A 22328-nucleotide genomic window follows, 5' to 3' on the forward strand; every position below is an offset into this window, starting at 1 on the left:
TGACAGTCAGCTTGCTGCAAGTGACTCACTGGAGTGGTACTAAAGTGGACTGCATCATCCATTGGGGCTTCCTCTTAGCGCCATTGTCCGCCATTTCCTCTTCTCTCGGTGTTTTCTCTGGAAACCGACCTTGTACAATACATATCCACCGCGGGAACAGTGAACCCACTTAAACCGCAAGGAAGCATCGTCGGGCCTTCACGAGCTATTGGACTTGGACAACAACAATGTCCAACCTATTTTCCGGCATGTAAGTCATCTCGTGATTCACCGGCTTTCAAATGTGCTGTGGTCCCGTCGCCCTGAATCGCACGTGGGACTTCCCATATCCAGATTCAACAGTCAATGTCATGGATTCCCGATATCCTTCCGAGTTGTCTTGTGAGCTTGAATCTAGATGGACAATTCGCTAAATAACGGCGTTTCGCAGTAATGCCCGGCTGAGAGGAGCCACGAAGCAGGGAAGCGGGAAGAGCCCTGTTTCATCACCCACGTCCGAGGATGGCCATTTCAACCCGCCACGTGGGCTTTCCAAGAGGAGCAAGTCGTCGAGTAACTTGTCAGCGAGCAACTCATCCTCCAAGGTCCCCCCCTTGCCACCGTCCCCTTCGGTTCCTCAACCCCTCGGCACCAACGCTACGGGTGATGAGATCCTGAATTCATACCGCCTCCCAAAGCCGCTCCCTCTATGGCTGAACCCAGCCTACGCAAAGCATATCGTGAAGGGCAACTTCATGACCCTCAGCAGCAGACCCAAGACGGTCGAGCCCGGTGAATGGATTGCACATCAAGGTATTCCGTGTTCCCGGACTTTTTATTCGCTGAAGCTGACGGCTCTGGGCAGTGGTAGAGCATTATCGCAATCTATGGAACTTTGTTCAAGTAGTGTACGCCAAAGAAGCGGACGGGAAGAGCATCTGCAACCCCAAGACATGCCCGCGGATGTCAGCTGGACCGTATGGTGCCTCTCATTGCCCCCCAGTGACACGAGGTACTGACAGCAGCATAGGAACCACTCGTATACGTGGTTGAATAACCGCTACGAGCCCATCGAGCTGCCGGCAATTGAGTACATCGCGCTGATGCAGAGATGGATATCTGGCAAGATTGACGACGCCAAGATATTCCCGACGGACCCTGCTGGCGTCTCCTTCTCGCACAACCCCAACGTCGCCAACACAGCCCTCCTCAGCGAGCCGGATGAGTGGATCGGGAAGCGCAGCGGCTTTCCCAAGGATTTTTCCAGCATTTGCCAGACGATCTTCCTGCAAATGTTCCGGGTCTACGCCCACCTCTATTGGGCGCACTTTGTGGAGCCTTTCTACCATCTCAACCTGGAGAAGCAGCTCAACAGCTGCTTCAGCCACTTCGTCCTGACGGCTACGGCACTGGACATGCTCAAACCCCAGGCGCTGGAGCCCATGCAGCCCCTGGTCGACCTGTGGGCTGCTAATGGCACGTTCCCACCGGAGTCCAAGGCGTATGAGTATGCCAACCTCAAGGCGGGCAAGCGGCTGTTGCAGATGGCGGGTATGGCTTGAACAAGTGCGGGGGAATACATTGCATTGCGTTGCGTTGCGTTCATCATCCGTCTTTGGGGCTTGGTCATGCATTGCATCGTCGTGGAGTTGGGGCGCGGTTCGGGAAGGCAGCATGCCCGGTTTTTATCATCATGTCTTGAGATTTGCTTTCCAGTGGATCTGCGACTAGACAGTCAAGTATGGCGCCATTGCTTAAGGTAGGTAGGTACGAAGGGATCGCAGGACAAAGAAGAGCGCTCTATAGATCAAACCAAATCTAGCATGCAACCCTGTATTAGTCTACACCTAGGTGTAGCAGTGTACAGGGATGGTATCGGGATATATAGGTTCGTGAAAAGGCAATAGCCTAAATATCTCGAACAAGATTCAGGTTCAACCTAGTGCATGTGCTAACTCAGGTAATCAGCTATAACCAGACACTCTCCTATATGCACTTCCAGCTTGCATCCCGCCTAGGTGTGTCCAAGAGTCTGGTCTGACCCTCACCTCAAACTGGAAGTCTATGTACAGTAGGTCCCTGCTTGGCGACTTTTCAGGGGAGGTGTTGCGGGGCAGGCAGCTCCCCCGCCTCCGCCGAGCGGGTCAGGTCGTTTGGGAATTTTCTACCCAAATTCTCTGCGCAAGGCAAAGCCAAGCCTAGACCTCTTCAGCCTTTTGCGCACCCTGCTCAACTTTTCTCTGTCCCAAAAAGTCCAGGAACGATCTTTCTTGTTAAATCGTCTCATCTCGATTGGGCCTGTTATTCGCGTGCGGAATCGGATCTGACGTTCTTGAGACTATCTGGAAATCAACATGGCTGGTGGAAGCATGGACATTGAGGCTGCTGAGAAGCAGCTCAAGTCGCTGGATCACTCGGAGCAGCACTACTTCAACAGGCAAGTGTGTCTCGGTTTTGGACGATTCCTCTGTTGCACAGCAATGCTGACACTTATCGCCTCAGTTATAATCACCATGGTGAGCAGTCCAGGCTTTTCTTGAAAGCAAATGATCCTCTTGGCTGACGATTGCGACCCTGCGACAAAGGCATCCACGAGGAAATGTTGGTGTGTACAATACAATTCGCTGCCCCACCACCCCTCCATATCAAGGCGAGCAGTCACTGACATGCTGCGCGTACTCCCTTGCAGAAAGATGAGGTGCGAACAAGATCGTACATGAATGCGATCGTCCAGAACAAGCATATCTTCAAGGACAAGGTCGTGCTAGATGTGGGATGTGGCACCGGTATTCTGTCCATGTATGTGCCCTCGACCGGCCGTTACACATCGCGGCCTCAGGGGTCAAAGCACAACCGGCTGATACATATGTCCAGGTTCGCCGCTAAGGCCGGCGCAAAGCATGTCGTCGGTGTCGACATGTCGACCATCATCTTCAAGGCCCGCGAAATCGTCGAGCGCAATGGCTTGTCAGACAAGATCACCCTGCTGCAAGGCAAGATGGAGGAGGTCGAGGTGCCCTTCGAGAAGGTCGACATCATCATCTCGGAGTGGATGGGCTACTTCCTCCTGTACGAGAGCATGCTGGACACTGTGCTCTACGCCCGCGACAGGTACTTGGCCAAGGACGGCCTCATCTTCCCCGACAAGGCGACCATCTTTGTGGCTGGTATCGAAGACGGGGATTACAAGGAGGAGAAGATCGGCTGTATGTCCCGGCTGATTGTCTTCACTGCCGAAGCAAATGCTGACACTGATCCTTAGTCTGGGACAACGTCTACGGCTTCGACTACACACCGCTCAAAGAGACGGCCCTCTCGGAGCCGCTGGTCGACACAGTCGAGATGAAGGCGGTCGTGACGGACCCCACCGCCGTGCTCTCGCTCGACCTGTACAAGGTGCAGCCGGCCGACCTGGCCTTCAGCTGCCCCTTCGACCTGACGGCGCGGCGGGACGACTTCATCCACGCGCTGGTGGCCTGGTTCGACATCGAGTTCTCGGCGTGCCACAAGCCGATCCGCTTCTCGACCGGCCCCCACACCAAGTACACGCACTGGAAGCAGACCGTGTTCTACCTCAAGGACGTGCTCACGGTCCAGCAGGGCGAGCGGATCGAGTGCTCGCTCCACAACCGGCCAAACGAGAAGAACCGTCGGGACCTCGACATCAAGATCCAATACCGCCTCGACACCCAGGACCCGAACCGGCAGGCCGAGGGGACCTGCTTATACAAGATGTGCTAGGAAATATTGCGGCGCGGAAAAAGGTGGACTCCACGAGAAGGCCAGCTTCTGAGCCAGCTTCCGATGTCGATATGGATGGGATATGGAAGGCTGGAAAATGCACCATGGAGTAGTCTTCGTGCCAAGTGCTAACACTCCTATAAGAGAAAGGGTTCGATTGGCGTTCTTTTGCTTTGGCTTATCATCATCATTTTGCGCGTCCAAGAGGGAAAAAGGGCCGGCCAAGAGTGTGTGGTGCCATAGGGACGGGTGTACTACGGCCGTTGAGTGAGTGTCTTGATACATAGCGATACCCGTAGAAAAGGGGGAGAAATACTAGAAGGACCTCTTTTCTTGGAAGCTTAAAGACTCTTGCATGAGATTTACTCTGGTAAGGGGACTGCTAGTAGTCGTCTATGATGAGCCTCCATGCATTTGGTGGCGTATGGCTTGATATTCTTTCCGTCCACCTCACCCTACGTAGTTACTACCTTATACTAATTACGCTCAGTACCTTATCTTTTCCACCTGCTTCTCTTCCCTGTCACATTCACTACCTTAGGTAGTATGTAACACTCTTTTCTTTTCTTCTCTTTCCCACATCTTTCCCACCAAAAGTCCTAACTCATCTCCATTGTCATCGTTGCTCTCCTAGCATCATTCACTTTCATAACTGTCATAAACCCCCATTAACTTTTGGAAGCAAGGGAACCAACCAACCAACCAAGCAGGCAGGAAAGGCAAGCAGCCGTTTAAAAGCAGATTGAATGCAAAAACAAATAAAACAACGAGCTGTTTTAAGTCCTCCGGACGTTTTATCTTTTCAGTTCTGCTTTTACTTCTTTCCCCCTTCTTCTCACTGTTTTTGTCTTTGTCTTTTTCGAAACTCCAGTGTACAATACCCGAACCGCCCACCTCTACCCCCTTTTAGGCTAGTAGGTTCAAGTTCTCTTATAATACCAAATCGCCTGCTCGGACGTTGCTAAATTCATCTTCTGATCTGGAAATATGCCATGCCCCATAGACTCATCATCATCATGATCATCAGCAGCATCGTGATGAAAGAGAGAGAACTTTTCTTCTTACTTCTTCTTTTTCAATCCAACCAACGCACGGGATCCTCGATCATGGGCGGGGTCAAGACGAGCTGGATCTCCTCGTCCAACTTGAACATATCCCCGCTGTTTTCTCGCCGCACAGTATACCCCCATTTCGGATGCCGTGACAGCGACAGAGTGCGGCTGCGGTTCTTACGGGGTTCGCCGTTTTGGTGCTGTTGCTGTGCGCGGTCGGCCCTGTCGTTTCCAGAGGCGGCCCGGTGCGAGGAGAGGGAAGCAGCTCGGTCCCGACAGCACTACTGGGTCCCGTAGCGCTCGATGATGTGAGCGACGCGCTCGGCGAGCTCGTTGGCCTCGGACCGGGTGGCGGCCTCGGCGTAGACGCGGCAGGCGTTCTCGGTGCCGCTGGCGCGGGCAAAGGCGCGTGCGTCCTTGTACTTCTTGACCTCCTGGTCGATCTCGTCCTGGGCGCCCTCGGGCCGCAGCAGGCGCCGCTCGGCGTCGGTCGTCTCGAACAGGTCCTTGTTGCCCACCTCGACGCGCACCAGCCGGTTGGGCAGGTCCTGGTAGGTCATGGCCCAGTCGCGCAGCGTCCAGCTCCGGTGCGCCAGGATCACCTCCACCAGGAGCATGTCCGAGATGGCGTCGCCGACCGTCTGGTTGATCAGGTCGCCGAGGGCGGCCAGCGTGTCGAGCGCGTCCTTCTGCGCGGGCGACTGGGGCTCCGTGTTCTGGAAGGCGTTGAGCGCGTCGGGCGAGAAGAGCACCGTGCCGTGGCCGTTGGCCTCGAAGTACACTCCAATGTCGAATCCCTGAGCGACATGGTGGAGGTGCTTGACGCCGGTCGGCGTGCAGATGACGGGCAGCTTGAGGTGCTGGGTGATGTAGTTCGTGCTGGCACCGTTGGCGTAGGCTGTCTGGACGACGCCGATGCGGAGATCGTTCTTCAAGCCGGCGCCCTCGACCAAGTCGCCGATGAAGGAGGCGGCGAGCGACGAGATGCGGTCGCCGTCGAGCATGACGAAGCCGCTCTCCGGGTCGACCCAGTAATAGATCAGCCGGTCTGCGTCACCGTCCAGTGAGCAGCACCTTACGCCAGGTTGCGGTTTCGGTGAGGGAGGAGCCCTTTGCTTCGTCTTGACATAGTCGGCACCGCACTACGCAGCAGGTTAGCAGCTTCTCAACAGGACCAATCAGATAGAGATGTGAGACATACATCGAGGTTGAGGACCTCGGGCCGCAGAACGTCGTCATTGACAACCTTGACGTCAAAGTTCACCTTGTCCTTGGGAATGTACTTGAGGAACTCGGACAGCTTCGGCCCACCAATACCGTTGGCGCAGTCCACCACTAGGGTACCGTTGATTCTCCTGCCCTTGACGGCACGAACGAAAGCCTCGGCGAGTTTCTCGTAGTACCCGGCCTCGCTGACCTTGCCGTATGCCAACGGAGTCCCGTCGCTGTTGGTCGCCCGTACGAGATAGTGGAGCTGGGGGGTTGTGAGCAGCTTGAAGTCGACGTGCTCGCTCTTGGTGGCCTCCAGACCACTGACGAGCGCCGTGACCAGCTTGTGTCCTGAGGGCCTCGTGTCACGGCCATAGATGACCTTCGAGGGAGCCGTGAGGTCGATCTTCAGCTCGGTAGCCAGCTTGTTGTAAACCTCAACGAGATGATCGTCACTCTGGGCGTTGACCAGGGCGGTGGCGTAGCGCTCCCAGTCCTGCTCCAGCATGTCTCCCAGAGGATCCACGATTTTGACCCCATTGTCCGAGGCCGGGTTGTGGCTAGCGGTGATCATAACACCGATCGCCTGGCCGTTCAGCTTGCGGCTGCGCAGGGAGGCGAGCAGGCCGACGCGGAATGTGATGCCCTCCAGCAGGTCGGCCTTCATGCGGAAACCGGCAGTGCCATACTTGTAGAACTGGCCCTTCTCGAGGGACACGATCGGGTGCCTGGCCGAGCCGGCCTTGATAGCCTCGCCGTGGTTGTCCATCTCGGGTAGTGGAGGCGTCCCTGAGCTCAGCTGGGCTGATTCGGGAGGTCGTGCGGGGTACTGCGAGGCAGAATCTCGGGGTTGGTGGAAACAACTGTAGGTGGTTTACTGGGTATGGTTTGCGCGTTTGGTCTTGAGGGAAGGAAAACGGGTTCGAGGAACGAAGAACAGAAACATTCCAGTTTGGGCGGCAACTGGAGGTACTAGTAGTGGAGGCCCTGGGCGGTGGGTGGATGGCCCAACGAGGTACTTCGTAGATGCCCCGCGCCGTTACTGGAACTTGAAGCTCAAGGTGGGGGTTATTCCGGAAGGGGGCTGTGGGGCTACTCAGCCAAAATCAGCGCGATGCTAACCTGAATTGGAATAGTGTCTCGTAACCTGCCGGACCGCATGGCTTGGCAGTGCCGATCGCTGTCAGTTCGACACGCCTCGCGTCGCTTTGGGAACCGCGGAAACCACAGCCTCGAGTTTGTCCTACTGTTAACAGAGCAAAAGGGGCGAGACAGACAGAACAATGCATCGATACATTGCAGGCTGAGACATCGGCTTTGCACCTTGTGCTTTCATTTGCTCGTCTATTTCGCATTCGCTCTTTGCATCTCTCAATCGGCTTATTGACAATCCCGTTTTGCTCCGTCGCTTATTTGCTCCGAGGCTGTGCCCTCCACTATGGCTCAAAACAACACATGTGCCAATCCATTGCTGCTCGAGTGGGTTAAGGAATGGTATGAAACGGCCCGGGAGCGCAACTCCAAGGGCGTCACCACCTACAAGCATGCCTACGACTCTCTCAAGGCCTGCCCCATCGCTTTCGGGCACCCCGCGTCGCTCCAGCAGCTGAAGGGCTTCGGCCCCAAACTGTGCGAGCGGCTTACCGAGAAGTTGCGGGAGCACTGCCAGCAGAATGGCCTGCCTATGCCGCCTCATCCGCGCGGTAAGAAGCGAGCGTACAGAGCAGTCCTTCCGGGGGAGAACGAAGCGGAGGATGAACCGGCGCCGCAAGCGAAGAAGGCAAGGAAGGCCAAGCCCTATGTTCCGGCCTACCGGTCCGGCGCATATGCGCTGATGGTTGCCCTTGCGAGCGCTGGCGAGGAGGGCCGAGGGATGCCCAAGGCTGAGCTGATTGCTGCGGCTCAGCCGCACTGCGACGCATCCTTTACGGCCCCGCCCGACCCTACCAAGTTCTATACCGCATGGGCCTCGATGAAGACGCTGCTCGCGAAAGAGCTAGTCTATGAGCGGGGCCATCCTTTGAAGCGGTATTGCCTGACAGATGAAGGCTGGGAAGTGGCCAAGAGGATTCAACAGACGACTGGTCCTCAAGCTAGCACCAGCGACTCAAGTGCGAGCAACGCAGCTGCCACGCCCAGCACATCAGCCGCACCGCTTGCAACAAGTGCTCGACCAACAGTCACGCCAGCGATTGTACTGGATGACGAGGAGGACGTCGCTTCCCAGCCACCCAAAAAGTCGGAATTTGGGGACGTGGTAGCAGATGGGACTGCCGTGCCTGACGATGCGGCCCTGCCGTCATTCACTCCGATTATACTGGCTCCCGGGTCGTTTACTGTCGAGCTAGTGCTTGACAACCGGGAGATCAGAGCGAAGACAGACAGGGACTACATGCAAGAGGAGCTGGCCAAGCGGGGCATTGAACCTACCGTTCGCTCCCTCGAGCTGGGCGACGTCCTCTGGGTTGCACGATGCAAGAACCCTGGCTGGTTGGATCGAGTGGGCGCAGAAGGCGACGAGGTGGTCCTTGACTGGATCGTCGAGCGGAAGAGGCTGGATGACCTCATAGGCTCCCTCCGGGACGGCCGTTTCCACGAGCAGAAGTTCCGGCTGCGACGGTCAGGGGTGAAGAACGTCATCTACCTAGTGGAGGAGATTAGCATGGACGCGGCGCACTTCCAGAAATATGAGGAGGCAGTCCAGTCGGCCATGGCATCCATGCAGGTAGTGGACGGCTACTTCTTGAAGAGGACGCAGAAGATGGACGACACGATCCGCTACCTCGCATCGATGACCAAGATGCTCAAGACGATGTACGAGGGGAAGAGCCTCTACGTGATACCAACGGGAGTTCTGACAGCCAAGAATTACCTACCCCTGATGAAGCACCTGCGAGAGACGCAGCGGTCGGCCAGCCACCACATCAGCTATCCGGCGTTTGCCTCGCTCGCGTCCAAGTCGAGCAACATGTCTCTGCGGGACCTGTTCCTGAAGATGTTGATGTGCTCCAAGGGAGTGACGGGAGAGAAGGCGATCGAGATTCAGAAGGTCTGGAAGACGCCGAACGAGTTCGTCAAGGCATATGAGCAGTGCGGCGCGGGCGAGGAAGGGAAGAGGCGCAAAATAGACCTGGTCTCCAGTAAGCTGGGGCATCTGGTTGGGCGGAAGAAGATATCCAAAGCCATGAGCCAGAAATTGGCAGAGGCTTGGGGCGAGGTGTGATTGCAGGGAGAGCTTCACAGGCTAGGTAGGCGATGCGCAAAACACAGAGATACCCCATGACAAGCCGAATCAAAAACAATGATACCATAGACCTGTCCCAGCTTCAAGCAGAACCGCCCTTATCATTGACGACCCTCTCCATAATCTTTTGCAACAGCCCTCCCTTCCCGCCGTCCTCCCCCAACCCAGCCAAATACCCCTGCAGACTCTTCTCGACATACTTGGCCGTCATGTCCACCTCGACGTTGACCGTCTCCCCAACCTGCTTGGCCGCCGTCACGATCCGCTCCTGCGTGTACGCAATGAGCATCACCTCCCACCACCCTTCGACATCGTCCACGGCCGTGACGGTCAGGCTGGCCCCGTCCAGGGCAATGAAGCCCTTGTAGACCACGTAGCGCAGCACTTCCTTGCTCCGCGGCGCAAAGCGCAGCCGCACCGCGTTGCCGTCCGGCGTCCGCGACACGATGGTGGCCGTCGTGTCGACGTGGCCCTGCACGAAGTGCCCGCCCATGCGCGTGTCGGCGCGCACCGCCCGCTCCAGGTTCACGCGCGATTGTTGCGGGCGCAGAGAGCCCAGGTTGGTCAGGCGCAGGGTCTCGGGCGCGATGCCCACCGTGAAGCTTGGGTTGGTGGGAGGAGAAGAAGAGGAAGGGGTGAAGGAGGTTACGGTCAGGCAGACGCCGTTGATGGCGATCGAGTCGCCTAGGTGGCAGTCGGAGAGGAGCGGTGAAGTCGGCGGGAGGGTGATAGTTAGCGAGGTGCCGCCTGTTGCGTCCGAGGGGTTGAGCTCGGTGACGGCTGTCGCGTTGGGGGGTTAGATGGGAGTGAGGCATTGAGTGGGGCGGGGAGGGCAGGAGGAGGGCGTACTGCCTATCTCTTCGACTATGCCGGTGAACATTGTGATTGACTCAGTTCAAAAGTGAGTTCTGATGTGTTGTGATGAGTGAGAGGGCGAGCCGGCGGGGTGGGTGTGAGGTTCTGATTCCTGAAGAGGTTTGGGATTTTAAAAGCTGCCTGGTCCGCTCTCGTGGAAGATAAACGTTCAGATGTCTATACTGGATTGAACCTTCAAGAATTGATCCAACTCACTTCAGATTCTTGCACTAGCTTACAGATCAGAAGCAGATTGTGAGTAATCGAGGCTATACGGAGTATGGAGTACTAGTACCAGTGGGGTTCGGAGCTGCCCCGCGGTTCGAGGTTTCGTCGGGGTAAGTTCAGGTACGGGTTAGGGTACAGTGTGGCAGAGCAGTACATTGGAGGACGGACTGTGAACGGTATGGGGACAAACCTAAGCACCTGAGCAGAATCGCGCTGGATATAGCTTCCTTTGATTTCCAGACACCTTGCGCTCGACAGGTGCATACCCTCATCTCATTACACTTGAGTCAGTTGGCTCCAAGTAAGGGCGTGACGATCACTGAGTGTGACCTTCCACAGTGCCACACGGTGTTGCCAAGCTTCTTGCTGACAACAGTGACAAGAGCTCCTGCGAGCAATCACGTCCATCGATCAGGGGCTCGGCTCCTTCCCGACAACAACCCTGCGAGCAACGTTTACCTGCTTGTCTCAGAACCCTGCGAGCAACCTTCCCTGCTCGCCTCGTCGCCCCCCATGACAACAAGCAGGACAAGATGTTGTTCCTATCGAAGCAGCTGTGGCGCTGGATCCAGGTAGCCGCCGTGCTCTGCATCTTCTGGCTGGTGCTCAACACCGCTCGCAACAACAACTCGGCCACGCCCGCAACCCACCGGTCCGCCGCCGATGGTCAGCTCGACGTCTGCCGTCCACACGGGTGGAAGCCCTTCCGCCCGAGATCGCCCGACCGGGCGCGCAAGGTGTACGACCTTGTGATGATCAACTCGGAGCTCGACATGCTCGAGGTCCGGCTCAACACCACCTTCGACGAAGTCGACTACTTCGTCCTCGTCGAAAGCCGCAAGACCTTCACCAACCTCGACAAGCCGCTGGTCCTGAAGAAGAACCTCGCCAGGTTTGAGCCCTACCTGCGAAAGATCATCTACCACGAGATCGAATACCCGCCCAACTTCAAGCCGCAGCGGACCTGGGACATGGAAGACCACCAGCGCAACTCCATGCTGACCCAGGTGTTCCCGCGCCTGCGGGGTGCCCAAGCTCCCCAACGGTACGACGTGATCGTCGTGTCCGACGTCGACGAGATCCCGCGCCCCTCGACGCTCGCGCTGCTCCGGGCCTGCCGGTTCCCGCGCCGGCTCACGCTGCGCAGCCGGTTCTACTACTACAGCTTCCAGTGGTTGCACCGCGGGCCCGAGTGGCCGCACCCGCAGGCGACGTATTACCTAGGGGCGCACTGGACGCTGCTGCCCAACGACCTGCGCATCGCCGACGGCGGCATGTGGCCGTTCCGCGAGTGGGAGAAGGGCGAGCTGGCGAATGCCAGCTGGCACTGCTCGTCGTGCTTCGCGACGACGAGTGAGTTCCTCGGCAAGATGGCGAGCTTCTCGCACACGTGGATGAATAAGGAGGAATATCGGGACAGGAACAGGATTCTGGACCGGGTGCGGAACGGGAAGGATCTGTGGGATCGCGAGGGCGAGGTGTATGATCGGGTGGAGGACAACCAGGACGTGCCGAGTTTCCTGTTGGAGAACCAGGAGAGGTTTGCATATATGCTAGATCGGGACGGCCGGAACGCGGGGTTTGAGGATATTATCTTCGTTGATATATAGGGTAGGAGGGGACTGGCGTTAGGAAAATGGTAACTAGATGGAGGTGGTAAACGGGCTTGCATTGATCAGGGAGGGAGGCAACAGCGGTTCAAGCGGCTGAACCGATGCCCATGACAGCCCGTTCGAATTGAATCAGACTAGCGATGGGGTGGCTGTTAATGGAGTTACTGTTACATTTGTATACCAGTACTGTGTAAGTGACATAGAGTTCCTCCCAAGACTGTCATACCTCATCACGACTTCACTGACGTTCCTCACGACATAAGACTAAGGTAGGATCCATTCGTCCATCAAGCATGCATATACGGCCCGTCCCGCACCTTGGCTGCTGCTCCAAGTTGCGAGCAACCAGGGGCTTCTGCGACGTCATTTGTAGGGACGATCTTGGGAATCGTTGAACAGTCTACTGATGCTGGAACCATACAGGGGATTGCGCTTAAAGCCGTTTGCGGCTCGTTAAAAGAGGAGCTCAAACACATGCACCTTATTAGAGTGCAAAAAAAGCTGAATGAACGTGAAAGAGAAAGCCAGCCGCCAATCATGGCAGTCACTACTATGATAGTTGTTGGTTCCCGTTCCCCCCGCACCTGCCCCTCAAAATATCCGTCACCTGAGCTACCTTAGGTTGTTGGTGATATCCACTCCAGATTCCCATTCCAAGCTTTCGCATCCTTCTTCTTGAGAGCGCCGAGCTTCATCTCAGGACATTGCGGGCGCAACATCACACCAGTACACCAGTTTTCCAGTTGTACACCAGACGTGGTCACTCTGCTACACAATGGGCTCCGTCGGCGCAGACGCTCCACAAGAGCCCATCACAGTGCTGATCACAGGCTTCGCAGTGAGTCTCACAATCCTCTTATCACACACACACACACACACACACACAAATATATACAATACAAACAGAACTTGCTACCAACACGCATTCATAGCCCTTCAAAAAGGGCTACCCCGTCAATCCCTCCTGGGAAATCGCCCGCTCCCTCCCGGAATGGCTTCCCCCCCTCCGCGCCAAGACCAGTTCCACCACCGGCTCCGGCTCCGGCTCCGTCTCCACAACAACAACAACCACCCCGACCAACACGGCCAACACGGCGATCCCCCCGGTCCGCCTACTCGTGCACCCCGAGCCGATCCGGGTCAACTACAAGACGGTCCGCGCGCTCGTGCCTGCACTATGGAACCTAGACAGCACAGCCACAACCCCAGACACAGATGCAAACCCAGACCCAGACCCAAATCCTAATCCTCATCCTAGTCCTAATAACGATGACGATGACGATGGCGATGATGAACCCAGCATGAGCGTGAGCAAGAGCGAGCAGAAGACGACGCGACGGCCCGACCTGGCGATCCACATCGGCATGGCCGGCCCGCGGCTGTTCTACTCGATCGAGCGGCGCGGGCACCGGGACGGGTATGTGATGCGGGACGTGGACGGGGAGCTGCTGGGCGATGACGGCGAGGGGGACGAGAAGTGGGTGTGGCACGGGGTGCCGGGGGAGTTGGAGACGGAGTTGGATGTAGAGGATGTTTTGCGGAGGTGGAGGGGGAATTCGCCTGTGAGTGTTTTCTTTTTTTTTCTTTTTCATTCCCTTTCCTTTTTCCTCTCTCTTATACGTTCTCCTTTTCCCTTATTATAGGGGGAAGGAAAGGGGAGGGGGGTTGGGAGTTGAGCAAAAGGGGGCTTTTTCAGAAAAGAAGTTCTGACATCGGAGGTTTTGTAGATGTACACGGATTTGCGAATCTCGGAGGACGCGGGGCGCTATCTGTGCGACTTCATCTACTTCTCCAGTCTGGCGCACTTGTACAAGGCTGGCGAGAGGAGGAAGGTGCTGTTTCTGCATGTGCCGTCGGATGCGTCGGAGCACAGTATCGCGCTCGGCAGGGAGCTGTTGCTGCAGCTGGTCCGGTCAGTGGTCGAGAGTGAGGTTGCTCGTCAGGGGAAGGGCAAGGGGAAGGAGGAGGCGGGCTGACTCGGCAGGTAGTTATCTCGGGGGCGGCGTTGGGAGGTGTTTATTTGGTCTGTCGCATTGGGACATGGACATCACTGTCTCTGCTTTGTATTGTATACCTTAGTTTGGTTCCTACCCCTAATGCACGGGCAATGGTGTCATATACTTCATCAGCTCTAGCCTGTAGTCTAGTCTAAGAAATAGCCCAGTCCAGTTCTCCCCAACACCGATAAGTTGTATACGGTGCTCTATGCCAAAATCTAAAACCGCAAATGCCCCCCACTATCCAAGCCCCTTAAACCCCCTCTATAGCCTCTCCTTCTGGTATGGCGCCCGGTGGTACTGGATCGGCCCCTGCACTTTCACACCCAGCTCGAACGCCGTCTTCAGCACAAACTCGGGCTCCCGCAGGAACTGCCGGGCAACCAACACCAGATCCGCCCTCGTCTTGGCGCCGCTCTCCCCCTCGACCTCGACCTTCCCGTCGTCGTCCTGCTTGCTCCCGCTCCCGCTCCCGCTCCCAGCCAGCCTGCCATCCGCCTGCACCACGCTCCGCGCCATCTCGGCGTTGCTGATCATGCCCACCGCGCCGATCGCCATGTCCTTGCCAAGCCTCTTGAGCTCCGCGCGGATCTCGCCGGCCATGTCGGCCTGGAAGTACGGGTGCACCTTGATCTGCTGGGCCGGGTTGTTGCCCGCCGAGCTGACGTCCAGCAGGTCGACGCCGGAATCGGCCAGCACCGCGGCCAGCCGCTTGCTCTGCGCCAGGTCCCACGACGGCTGGCCCGACCACTCCATCCACTCGGTCGCCGAGATGCGCACCAGCAGCGGCATGGTCTCGGGGATCACGGCGCGGATGGCGCGCACCACGTCGAGCAGCACGCGCGTGCGGTTCTCGAAGGAGCCGCCGTAGGCGTCGGTTCGTTGCTAAGAAGGGGGGAGTTAATATTTTTTTATCTATTTTAGGTCCGAAGGGTGAGAAATGGGGCGGGGAATAATAATGCTTACGTTAGTGATTGGGGAGAGGAACTCGGAGATGAGATAGCCGTGGGCGCCGTGGATCTCGATGGTATCGACGCCGGCCTGCACAGCGCGCCGGGCCGCGTCGGCGAAGCTCTGCACCAAGCCTTCGATCTGGGCCACGGTCATCTCCTTGGGCGTCGGGAAGCCTTCGTCCCAGGCGATGGCGCTGGGGGCCCAGAGGTTGTCGGGCCAGCCGCCGACGTCCGGACCGGCGACCTCGTGCGTGGTCGGGGTGACGTGCCAGGGCCCCAACGTGCTGGCTTTGCGGCCGGCGTGGGCGAGCTGGATGCCGACCTTCTGGCCCTGCGAGTGGATGAAGTCGACGATGCGCCGCAGCGGCGCGATCTGGCTGTCCTGCCACAGCCCGCTGTCCTCGGGCGAGATGCGGCCGTTGGGCGTGACCGCGGTGGCCTCGACGATGGTCAGCGCCGCGCCGCGCATGGCGAAGCCGCCCAGGTGCACCAGGTGCCAGTCAGTCAGGTGCCCGTCGTCGGCCGAGTACGTGCACATCGGGCTGACCACGAAGCGGTTCTGCAGCGTCAGCCCCCGGAGCTGGAACGGCGTGAAGAGCGTCGGCACCTCGGTGCCGTTCGCGTCAAGCGCCGTGCCCGCCGGCGGGTTCTGCGCCGGCGTGTAGAAGGGAACGCCGGCCGCCGGTGTGCTCTTGGTGAGTTTCTTGACCGTCATGATTGCTTGTTTCGTAGGTCAAAGTTTATAAACGAGTGGCCAAAGACAACACAGCGACACAACTGCTGAACAACCTGAAGATTAAGATTAACGGACTCGTATGCACGCTAGCAAATGTATGTATGGTACAACTGAGCTGCCAAAATGTCAAGAGCCCCTATTCCACTATATATACCCATTAGGGGTTTCTCGAAGGTCCATAGAAACAGCTGTCGTCTGCACTATCTTCATGCGATGAATAAGCAGGCGATGCGCAGTGGGGCAAGTTGCGTTAGCTCCGCGGGCGATGAAGAGGGGGCAAAGATTTCCCGAGGCACCCTCCTGGCCGGCGCTGGCGAGTTTCTGAATCGGAGTTTCCTAGCGTGGCAAGGACGGGATGGCGCCATCATTGGAGACAGAAACCGGCTCGTTACGGAAGCCTGATCTTTGCACGGAGACTTTACTCAAATGCAAGCTAGACATCTTCCGAATTGATACATTCACCCCTTCCGTACGCTAGTAATTTCACTGTAACCCGATTCCAAATTGCAGCATAACTCGGTATTTAACTATTGCATTGTAGCCACATCTAGCCACAACTAGTACGATATAAACGCAGGTAACAATATTAGTACTAGATTACGAATATATTAAGTTAACGCCATTCGCGATGTGGTAAGTTAGCTGTATTCGCGATATGGTAAGCCGGTAAGTCGGCTACATTCCGGCTACAATCGCGATACTATGGTAAGTGCAGCTGCATTCGCGATGTGGTAAGTCGGTAAGTCGGCTACATTCGCGATGTGGTAAGTTAAATGCATATATAGTTGACTTATTACATTGCGAATGCAGCTAACTTACCATATCGTGAATGTAGCCAACTTACCACATTGCGAATGTGGTTAACTTACTGCATCGCGAGTGCGGTTACTTGTACATTGTTAGTGGGTGTGGCTTACTCGTGGCTACTGGGCATGTCGAAGTTCTATGCATTTGGCACGCGGCAGAAACTCGGTGTCTGATTGATCACATAAGCCGCACGGCTGGATTTTAGCCTGATGTCATTCTGAGATGAACCCTAACCCTGCGATCCAGTTGAAAAAAATGACAACATCTGGACACAGTCAGTCAGGCACAGGGACATTTGATCGGGTATGACGCACAACCCAGGGGCGAATACAGATTGCAGCTCCCGCCTCAGTCCTGCATCGACACTGCACAGCAAAGTATGTATTGTACAGTACCCATCTGCGAACACTGCGGCATGCCATTGATGCTTGAGACATGCCAAGCCCTTCAGGCATGTCTTATTTACAGCTGACGGTTGGTCGCTATTATGTCGGGGGCTGAGAATTGCGAAGTCGATTCATACCGGTAGGCCAAATGACGATTCTGTCGCAACACGATGCTCACAACGTCTACCTTAGTTAACGTTCCTGGCACCGCCTGGCACCGGGCCCTGTGCAGACAATCCCTTGCTGGGGAATTCTCCGAGACAAATTCGTGCTCGGGCCGGCTGCCGAGAGCTTGGCAGGGCTTTGACAGATCGCACCATCAAGCGAAGTGATCCACCATGATGAGAATGTGTTTCGCCCCTTTCATCAGCCATACTGTATACCTGTTTCGTTTTATCATCACCAGCGGCTCGAACTGGGAAATGGCAAGGTACTGGTGCACGTCAGACGGAGAACAAGCTGGAAGCGTCGACTCGAGGCAATCCGGGATGCCACGCCGTGCCAAGACCGGGGGATGATGCGAACCCCCTTGCTCATAGAACCCCCTTGCGTTCAAAACGAAACACACAGGGTGGAATCCAACCACGAACACCAGCACTGCTTCTACCCGTTTCCGGATAGCTGGAGGGGATGGGCCACGCGATGAGACGCGGGTTTGACAGATTGGGGATGGCCGGGAGTGCGACGCTGCAACCAGTTGGTAAAACAAGCCAAGCCGAAGGAGGAAGCGATGTGATGGCAGGCAACATAAGACAGTGGGCGTCCCAAATATAAGGAAACCGCCGCATACTTTTTTCGGTCCCTCGGACGATGGCCCCGCAGCAACAGCCCATCCAACCCCTATTCTCACATGTTTCGCCGGACGAGCATCAAACCATCATTACGCTGCTGAGCGGCAGTCGACGATAGCCAGGCGGTTAGGTTGTTGAGGTTCGAGAGCGATCTTACACTAGGTACCGACAGGATGGTGCGGTGGAGCACAAGACAGACCGTGGTGGGCTCGTAAGTGTATTTATTTGCCACGACCCAACATTGCACACGGGACATATAACTCACCCGTGATACCTAGCCTGGAGGGGTGCGAGGTGGTGACGGTGCTGGTGGGCGACGAGCAGCGCGAGTTCACGGTACACCGGAAGCTGCTGTGCGACAGCTGCGCCTTCTTCCAGTCGTACGTCGACGCCATCCCCTCTCCAGCAGCCTCATCAAAATCAAGAAAAAGCGGCGGCAACGGCCAGGATGAGCACGACAACAATGACAATGACGACGACAATGGCGACGACGACGACGACGACTCGGTGCTGTGGCTGCCCAACGAGGCGCCCGACATGTTCGAGCTCTTCGTGCTGTGGCTCTACCAGCGCAAGCGCTTCCACACCTTCCTGGACCACGCGCTGCTGGCGCTGACGGCCGACGACCGGCGCGCCATGCGCACCAACCTCGTGCGGCTGCACCTGTTCGCGGCCGTCATCGACCTGGCGGCGCTGCAGGACGCGGCCATGGACGCGCTGCAAGACCTGTACCTGCGCTTCGACTGGGACATGTCGCCGGCATTTTTGGCCTTCCTGTACGGCGACTGCGAGGCGGCCCACGCGGTGCGCCTGCGCAAGTGGGCCGTCGCCATGCTGGCCTGGACGCTGCACGGCGCGCCCGACGGCGGCAGGAAGGAGGCGGCGGCGCAGGTCGATCGCCTCTTCGCCGCCTACCCGGAGCTCAAGGCCGACTACGGCATGCACCTGCACAAGATGGCCGAGAGCCGGGCCGACGTGCGCGTCAAGAACCCGCAGTTGCGGCTGCCGGCCAACGAGCTGCGCAGCGGCGAGCGCTATTTCGGCTTCCGCCAGTGCACCTTCCACAGCCATCGGGCGACCGTGGGCGAGGGCACCTGTCCGCATGCGCTGGCGCTGGGGCTGCATTTGGAGGTGCCGCCGCGGAGGCCGTTGCGGAGGAGGAGGCGGCGGGAGAAGGAGTTGGAGATGATGGAGATGGAAACGCTCGAGGAGATGGAGTCGGACGTGTCGGAGGATGCGGATGCCGAGGAGGCCCCGATCATCTCGCCGGTCGGGAACCTGAACGAGATTTCCTACCTGGACCTGTCATGACCAACCGGGACTGGCTGGACAGAGCGTCGTCGTCTTTGCCTGGTTGCAGACGGCAGACACTCTCTTTCGATCTATGCTCAGGCAAACACCCTTCACTCGCCCGCACCCCCCTGTATGCACTGCTGTGCCGCCGACGTCGTTCTCGGGGTTAGCTCCTGCAATAGGAGGGCCGGGTGACTAGACTCAATCAAGGCTGCATAAAGCTTGCAAGATACGCAGGAGGATGGGTTGATTGTCTCGGAGTTGGCTAAAGATCAGGATGGGGCGCATAAGTGGTTGTTGCAATGACTTTTCACCACGCAACATGCCTAGGTGCGCTTACCTAGATGTTAGATCTGATAGATACCTCACCATAGTCTGAATATTATAGGATATTAATCAAATCACTGCAGTCATCTTTGCAGGCGGCAGCTGGGAATGGCAGGTATGTGCAGATAAATAGGTGTGTTTTAAAGATTGCAGTGGTTAACTGAACAAACAATCATTCTGTTAGGCGCTCTATCAACTTACTGTTCTCGTCGAAACACTTCGCCTTACGACAACAACACAAACTTACCTCTCAACACACTCCCCGCTGCACCACTACCAGTCCAGCCCATTTTGGGGAGGCGGCGAGTGCACAAAATCCGACGACCCACCCGAATCAGCAACCGGCTGTCCGTCTCTCGTGACAGTCCAGCCCGACAAAGCGGCGGCGACATCCCTCTCCCAGGTCTCCGCGCCTGAGAATCCCGTCTGTGCAGCAGCAGCAGCAGTAGCAGGGCCATCATCACTCGACCCCCAACCAGCGAACCCGGCCTCGGGCGTGGGCGACGTTTCCACCAACACAAAATCCGAGTACCCGGTAGGCCCACCGTTCGCGTTTGGGTCCAGCACTCGGCAGGGGAACCAGAACCTCCCCGCCTCAGAACCCTCCTCATCATCATCAACCTTCTTCAACTTCTTCTCGAGGTACAACCCCTCCGCAAACAATCCCCAATCAAACAGCAACGACACCAAATCATACCTCCCCTTCCCCACCACCCCGGTCCTCTCCTCCTCTGCCTCGGCCTTAGCCAATCTCTCAATCACCGCCCAGAACCTCCCGTTCTCGGCATCCCGCGCAAACCGAAAGATCCCCAAACACACGCTCGCCCACACGCCAACCCACAGCGGATCCATCGTCCCCGCCGCCTCGCGGAACTCAATCGTCGACTTACTTACCCCCCACTGCTCCTCCTCCCACCGGACTCCCCGTCGCCGTCCCGGTCCTTGTCGCGGGAGGTAGTGCGTGAAGTTGTAATTGGCGCGGTTGTAGATGACTCTGCCCGAAGAAGAGATCGAGCGCGGGGGCTGCAGCAGGTTGGCGACCTCCCCCCGGTTTTGGCAGCGCATGATGTGTCGTACGCCCGAATGGACGGTCTTGTTGCGGAGGAGGTTGGCTAGTGCTGGGTTGGTGTCGATGCCGCCTTGGAAGGTCTCGCGGCGGGAGATGCGTTGGAGGGCCGTCGGGGGGAGGTGGGCGCTTCGGCGGGCGGGGAGGTATTTCTTTTCTTCTTTTTCTTCTTCCTTTTTTGGAGTGGTGGTGGTGGTGGTGGTGAGGCGGGGGAAGGTGTCTGAGGGGAGGAGGGGGAGGGGGGATTCTGCAGGGGGGAGGATCGGGGTGTTGTCGTCGTCGTCGTCCTCCTCCTCCTCCAGGGGGAGTTCGCGTTCGAGGTGCTGCCGCCCGGCGGCGACGTAGCGCAGGGCGACGCCGTGGGCCAGGCGCGACGTGAAGCGGATGGACGGGCAGTAGTGGCACGCGGCGCGCTCGGGCGGGTGGGCGTGGCACAGAAACGGGTCGGCCGCCCACATCAGCGCCGCCGCGCGCTTGAGCACCGCGAGAGAGTGCCGCCGCGCTTCGGCAGGCGCAGCAGCAGAAGCGTTGCCGCCGCCCCTTCCGTCTGTGTCCGACCATTCCTCCCAGCTGACGCTGCTACTGTCCGACGACCGCACCGACGGGTTGGGCGTGTTCTTGTTATCCGGAACCTCGCCCTCGCGGGACTTCTCGCCCGCGCCGACGTGGCAGTGGAAGCCGGTCGAGTGGTTGACGCGCAGGCAGAAGCGCGAGCTCAGCGCGTGCACCACGCGGAACACGTGCTGGTGGCTCGCCGGCCGGTCCCACAGCGTCGGGCTGTTCAGCTCGAAGGTCAGCACGTCGTAGCCCTCCGGCAGGTTCATGTCGTCGCGCACGCTGCCGTCGTTCTCGAGCTTCCACCCGCTGAACCGGCCCCCGTCGTCCGTCACTACGTACATGGATCGGTAGTGCTCCGGCGTGCCCGCCGGCGGCTGCTGCTGCTGCTGCTGCTCGATCTTGGCGCCCGGCACGCTGAGGATGGCCTGGTTCATCAAGCCGATGGCCCACTCGCGCGCACCGCTCCAGTCATAATCCGTCGGGGAGTCGATGACATACGTCGGAGCAGGCGGGAGCTGGCTCCCAAAGTCCGAGGGGCTGCCGTACAGCTTCCGGTTGAACGCCTCGCGGGCCAGCCAGGCATGGGGCATGACGGTCGGCGCCGGGGACGGAGAGAGACCATCGTCGATGAAGCGCTTGACTAGCCTGTGGCTCGGGTCGTGCTCGCAGCTTCCTCCCGCCTGGTCGAAACACTTCCGGCACAGGTCGAAGTTGAAGAAGGCATGGCAGCTGGGGCAGTGGTAATGGGCGTTGGGGAGCTCGTCGTAGCAATGGCTGCATTTCAGGCGGTGGAAACGGGAGATGAGCGTGATGTTGACCTTGTTGTTGTTGTCCCCGTCCCCGTCCCCGTCCCCGCCCTCTTCCGGATCGGGACTCCAGGCATACTTGTGCTTGCCCACCACCTTGTAGATGAACAGGAACTCGAGCTCGATGCCGAACGAGAGCTCGTCTCCGTCCTTCATCTGGGAGGGTGCTTGTTCGTTTCCGTTTTGCTTCGCCATGGCTACGTCAAGCAGCTTGTTAGCAACGGTAGTGTGTGATGGGGTAGGATAGACTTAGATCTCCTTCGTCTTGTATATGCTGTGTGTAAGTGTTGGAACTCTCGCTGCTGACTCAAGCTGCCGTTAGAGGATGACCCTACAACTCTGAAATGGATACTGAGTGGTGATATGTCAATATATATACAACTTCGTGGCTGAGAAACGGGGTAGGACCGAGACTGGGGTACAACTATATGGTGCCCCTGTTCACCATCCCCAAGAGTCAATGTCAACACAGCCTCTACAATATGCATTATTGCTGGGATAAAGGCCTTGCTCCTCGGTCCAAGAAACAATAGCATTCAAGTCCGTCCTCACCAGTACAAAGGAAAAGGGGAAGGGGACTGGAATAAAGGACACCTTCAACCTTATAGGGAGCCCTTTGAGCCCCAGACCCATGATCTGACTCACGAGTAGAGGGAGGGAAAGAACAGAGAAAGAAAAGGGAAAAAA

General features: G+C 57.5%; 10 protein-coding genes across 10 annotated transcripts; 6 read left to right on the plus strand and 4 right to left on the minus strand.

The window, feature by feature from the left end:
* The first annotated feature begins 110 nt into the window (after window positions 1-110).
* Window positions 111-1911, plus strand: B0T15DRAFT_518956 (Mob1/phocein). The gene is made up of 4 exons (XM_062868404.1): window positions 111-250; window positions 431-792; window positions 845-956; window positions 1010-1911. Exons 1-4 carry the CDS (start codon window positions 228-230, stop codon window positions 1539-1541), a joined length of 1029 nt encoding a protein of 342 aa, XP_062726399.1. The 5' UTR covers window positions 111-227; the 3' UTR covers window positions 1542-1911.
* Window positions 1912-2157: 246 nt separating this feature from the next.
* On the plus strand, window positions 2158-4059 carry B0T15DRAFT_518957 (S-adenosyl-L-methionine-dependent methyltransferase). The gene is made up of 6 exons (XM_062868405.1): window positions 2158-2416; window positions 2482-2495; window positions 2565-2584; window positions 2669-2778; window positions 2854-3185; window positions 3242-4059. The coding sequence occupies exons 1-6, from the start codon at window positions 2334-2336 to the stop codon at window positions 3718-3720; spliced, it is 1038 nt and encodes a 345-aa protein (XP_062726400.1). The 5' UTR covers window positions 2158-2333; the 3' UTR covers window positions 3721-4059.
* Window positions 4060-5053: 994 nt separating this feature from the next.
* On the minus strand, window positions 5054-6750 carry B0T15DRAFT_385774 (uncharacterized protein; the record flags this gene model as incomplete). Its single annotated transcript, XM_062864294.1, has 2 exons — window positions 5054-5914; window positions 5974-6750. The coding sequence occupies 2 exons, from the start codon at window positions 6748-6750 to the stop codon at window positions 5054-5056; spliced, it is 1638 nt and encodes a 545-aa protein (XP_062726401.1).
* A 447-nt stretch (window positions 6751-7197) lies between these two features.
* Window positions 7198-9265, plus strand: B0T15DRAFT_44019 (ERCC4 domain-containing protein). The gene has a single exon (XM_062865903.1). It carries the CDS (start codon window positions 7420-7422, stop codon window positions 9202-9204), a length of 1785 nt encoding a protein of 594 aa, XP_062726402.1. The 5' UTR covers window positions 7198-7419; the 3' UTR covers window positions 9205-9265.
* On the minus strand, window positions 9188-10527 carry B0T15DRAFT_43999 (uncharacterized protein). The gene is made up of 3 exons (XM_062865899.1): window positions 10499-10527; window positions 10075-10390; window positions 9188-10005 (listed from the first exon to the last, which is right to left on the minus strand). The coding sequence occupies exons 2-3, from the start codon at window positions 10103-10105 to the stop codon at window positions 9308-9310; spliced, it is 729 nt and encodes a 242-aa protein (XP_062726403.1). The 5' UTR covers window positions 10106-10390; window positions 10499-10527; the 3' UTR covers window positions 9188-9307.
* Window positions 10528-10841: 314 nt separating this feature from the next.
* B0T15DRAFT_385789 (glycosyltransferase family 17 protein) lies at window positions 10842-11918 on the plus strand (the record flags this gene model as incomplete). The annotated part of the gene is made up of 1 exon (XM_062864295.1): window positions 10842-11918. One exon carries the CDS (start codon window positions 10842-10844, stop codon window positions 11916-11918), a length of 1077 nt encoding a protein of 358 aa, XP_062726404.1.
* An 818-nt stretch (window positions 11919-12736) lies between these two features.
* Window positions 12737-13919, plus strand: B0T15DRAFT_518967 (uncharacterized protein). Its single transcript, XM_062868406.1, has 2 exons — window positions 12737-13483; window positions 13649-13919. Exons 1-2 carry the CDS (start codon window positions 13223-13225, stop codon window positions 13895-13897), a joined length of 510 nt encoding a protein of 169 aa, XP_062726405.1. The 5' UTR covers window positions 12737-13222; the 3' UTR covers window positions 13898-13919.
* Window positions 13909-15992, minus strand: B0T15DRAFT_498728 (uncharacterized protein). The gene is made up of 2 exons (XM_062867321.1): window positions 14885-15992; window positions 13909-14803 (listed from the first exon to the last, which is right to left on the minus strand). Exons 1-2 carry the CDS (start codon window positions 15584-15586, stop codon window positions 14183-14185), a joined length of 1323 nt encoding a protein of 440 aa, XP_062726406.1. The 5' UTR covers window positions 15587-15992; the 3' UTR covers window positions 13909-14182.
* A 1477-nt stretch (window positions 15993-17469) lies between these two features.
* B0T15DRAFT_44138 (uncharacterized protein) lies at window positions 17470-19159 on the plus strand. Its single transcript, XM_062865917.1, has 2 exons — window positions 17470-17802; window positions 17870-19159. The coding sequence occupies exons 1-2, from the start codon at window positions 17765-17767 to the stop codon at window positions 18900-18902; spliced, it is 1071 nt and encodes a 356-aa protein (XP_062726407.1). The 5' UTR covers window positions 17470-17764; the 3' UTR covers window positions 18903-19159.
* Window positions 19160-19297: 138 nt separating this feature from the next.
* On the minus strand, window positions 19298-20489 carry B0T15DRAFT_518972 (uncharacterized protein). The gene is made up of 2 exons (XM_062868407.1): window positions 19396-20489; window positions 19298-19326 (listed from the first exon to the last, which is right to left on the minus strand). The coding sequence occupies exon 1, from the start codon at window positions 20274-20276 to the stop codon at window positions 19485-19487; it is 792 nt and encodes a 263-aa protein (XP_062726408.1). The 5' UTR covers window positions 20277-20489; the 3' UTR covers window positions 19298-19326; window positions 19396-19484.
* Between the last annotated feature and the right edge of the window lie 1839 nt (window positions 20490-22328).

Source organism: Chaetomium strumarium (genome assembly GCF_033439665.1).
Source record: "Chaetomium strumarium strain CBS 333.67 chromosome Unknown B0T15scaffold_1, whole genome shotgun sequence".
NCBI classification, from domain to species: domain Eukaryota; kingdom Fungi; phylum Ascomycota; class Sordariomycetes; order Sordariales; family Chaetomiaceae; genus Chaetomium; species Chaetomium strumarium.

Excerpts from the sequence above, each read along its gene's own strand:
- B0T15DRAFT_518972 (XM_062868407.1), bottom strand. The coding sequence starts at position 20,276 with ATGCGCTGCCAAAACCGGGGGGAGGTCGCCAACCTGCTGCAGCCCCCG.
- B0T15DRAFT_518956 (XM_062868404.1), top strand. The coding sequence starts at position 228 with ATGTCCAACCTATTTTCCGGCAT. Across the intron at positions 251-430 it reads TCCAACCTATTTTCCGGCAT|TAATGCCCGGCTGAGAGGAG; the intron begins GTAAGTCATCTC and ends GGCGTTTCGCAG. Across the intron at positions 793-844 it reads TGAATGGATTGCACATCAAG|TGGTAGAGCATTATCGCAAT; the intron begins GTATTCCGTGTT and ends GGCTCTGGGCAG.
- B0T15DRAFT_518957 (XM_062868405.1), top strand. The coding sequence starts at position 2,334 with ATGGCTGGTGGAAGCATGGACATTGAGGCTGCTGAGAAGCAGCTCAAG. Across the intron at positions 2,585-2,668 it reads GCATCCACGAGGAAATGTTG|AAAGATGAGGTGCGAACAAG; the intron begins GTGTGTACAATA and ends ACTCCCTTGCAG. Across the intron at positions 2,779-2,853 it reads GGCACCGGTATTCTGTCCAT|GTTCGCCGCTAAGGCCGGCG; the intron begins GTATGTGCCCTC and ends ACATATGTCCAG.
- B0T15DRAFT_518967 (XM_062868406.1), top strand. The coding sequence starts at position 13,223 with ATGAGCGTGAGCAAGAGCGAGCAGAAGACGACGCGACGGCCCGACCTG. Across the intron at positions 13,484-13,648 it reads GGTGGAGGGGGAATTCGCCT|ATGTACACGGATTTGCGAAT; the intron begins GTGAGTGTTTTC and ends GAGGTTTTGTAG.
- B0T15DRAFT_44138 (XM_062865917.1), top strand. The coding sequence starts at position 17,765 with ATGGTGCGGTGGAGCACAAGACAGACCGTGGTGGGCTC. Across the intron at positions 17,803-17,869 it reads AGACAGACCGTGGTGGGCTC|CCTGGAGGGGTGCGAGGTGG; the intron begins GTAAGTGTATTT and ends CGTGATACCTAG.
- B0T15DRAFT_498728 (XM_062867321.1), bottom strand. The coding sequence starts at position 15,586 with ATGACGGTCAAGAAACTCACCAAGAGCACACCGGCGGCCGGCGTTCCC. Across the intron at positions 14,804-14,884 it reads TCCTCTCCCCAATCACTAAC|CAACGAACCGACGCCTACGG; the intron begins GTAAGCATTATT and ends CCCCCTTCTTAG.
- B0T15DRAFT_43999 (XM_062865899.1), bottom strand. The coding sequence starts at position 10,105 with ATGTTCACCGGCATAGTCGAAGAGATAGGCA. Across the intron at positions 10,006-10,074 it reads CATAGTCGAAGAGATAGGCA|CCGTCACCGAGCTCAACCCC; the intron begins GTACGCCCTCCT and ends CCAACGCGACAG.
- B0T15DRAFT_44019 (XM_062865903.1), top strand. The coding sequence starts at position 7,420 with ATGGCTCAAAACAACACATGTGCCAATCCATTGCTGCTCGAGTGGGTT.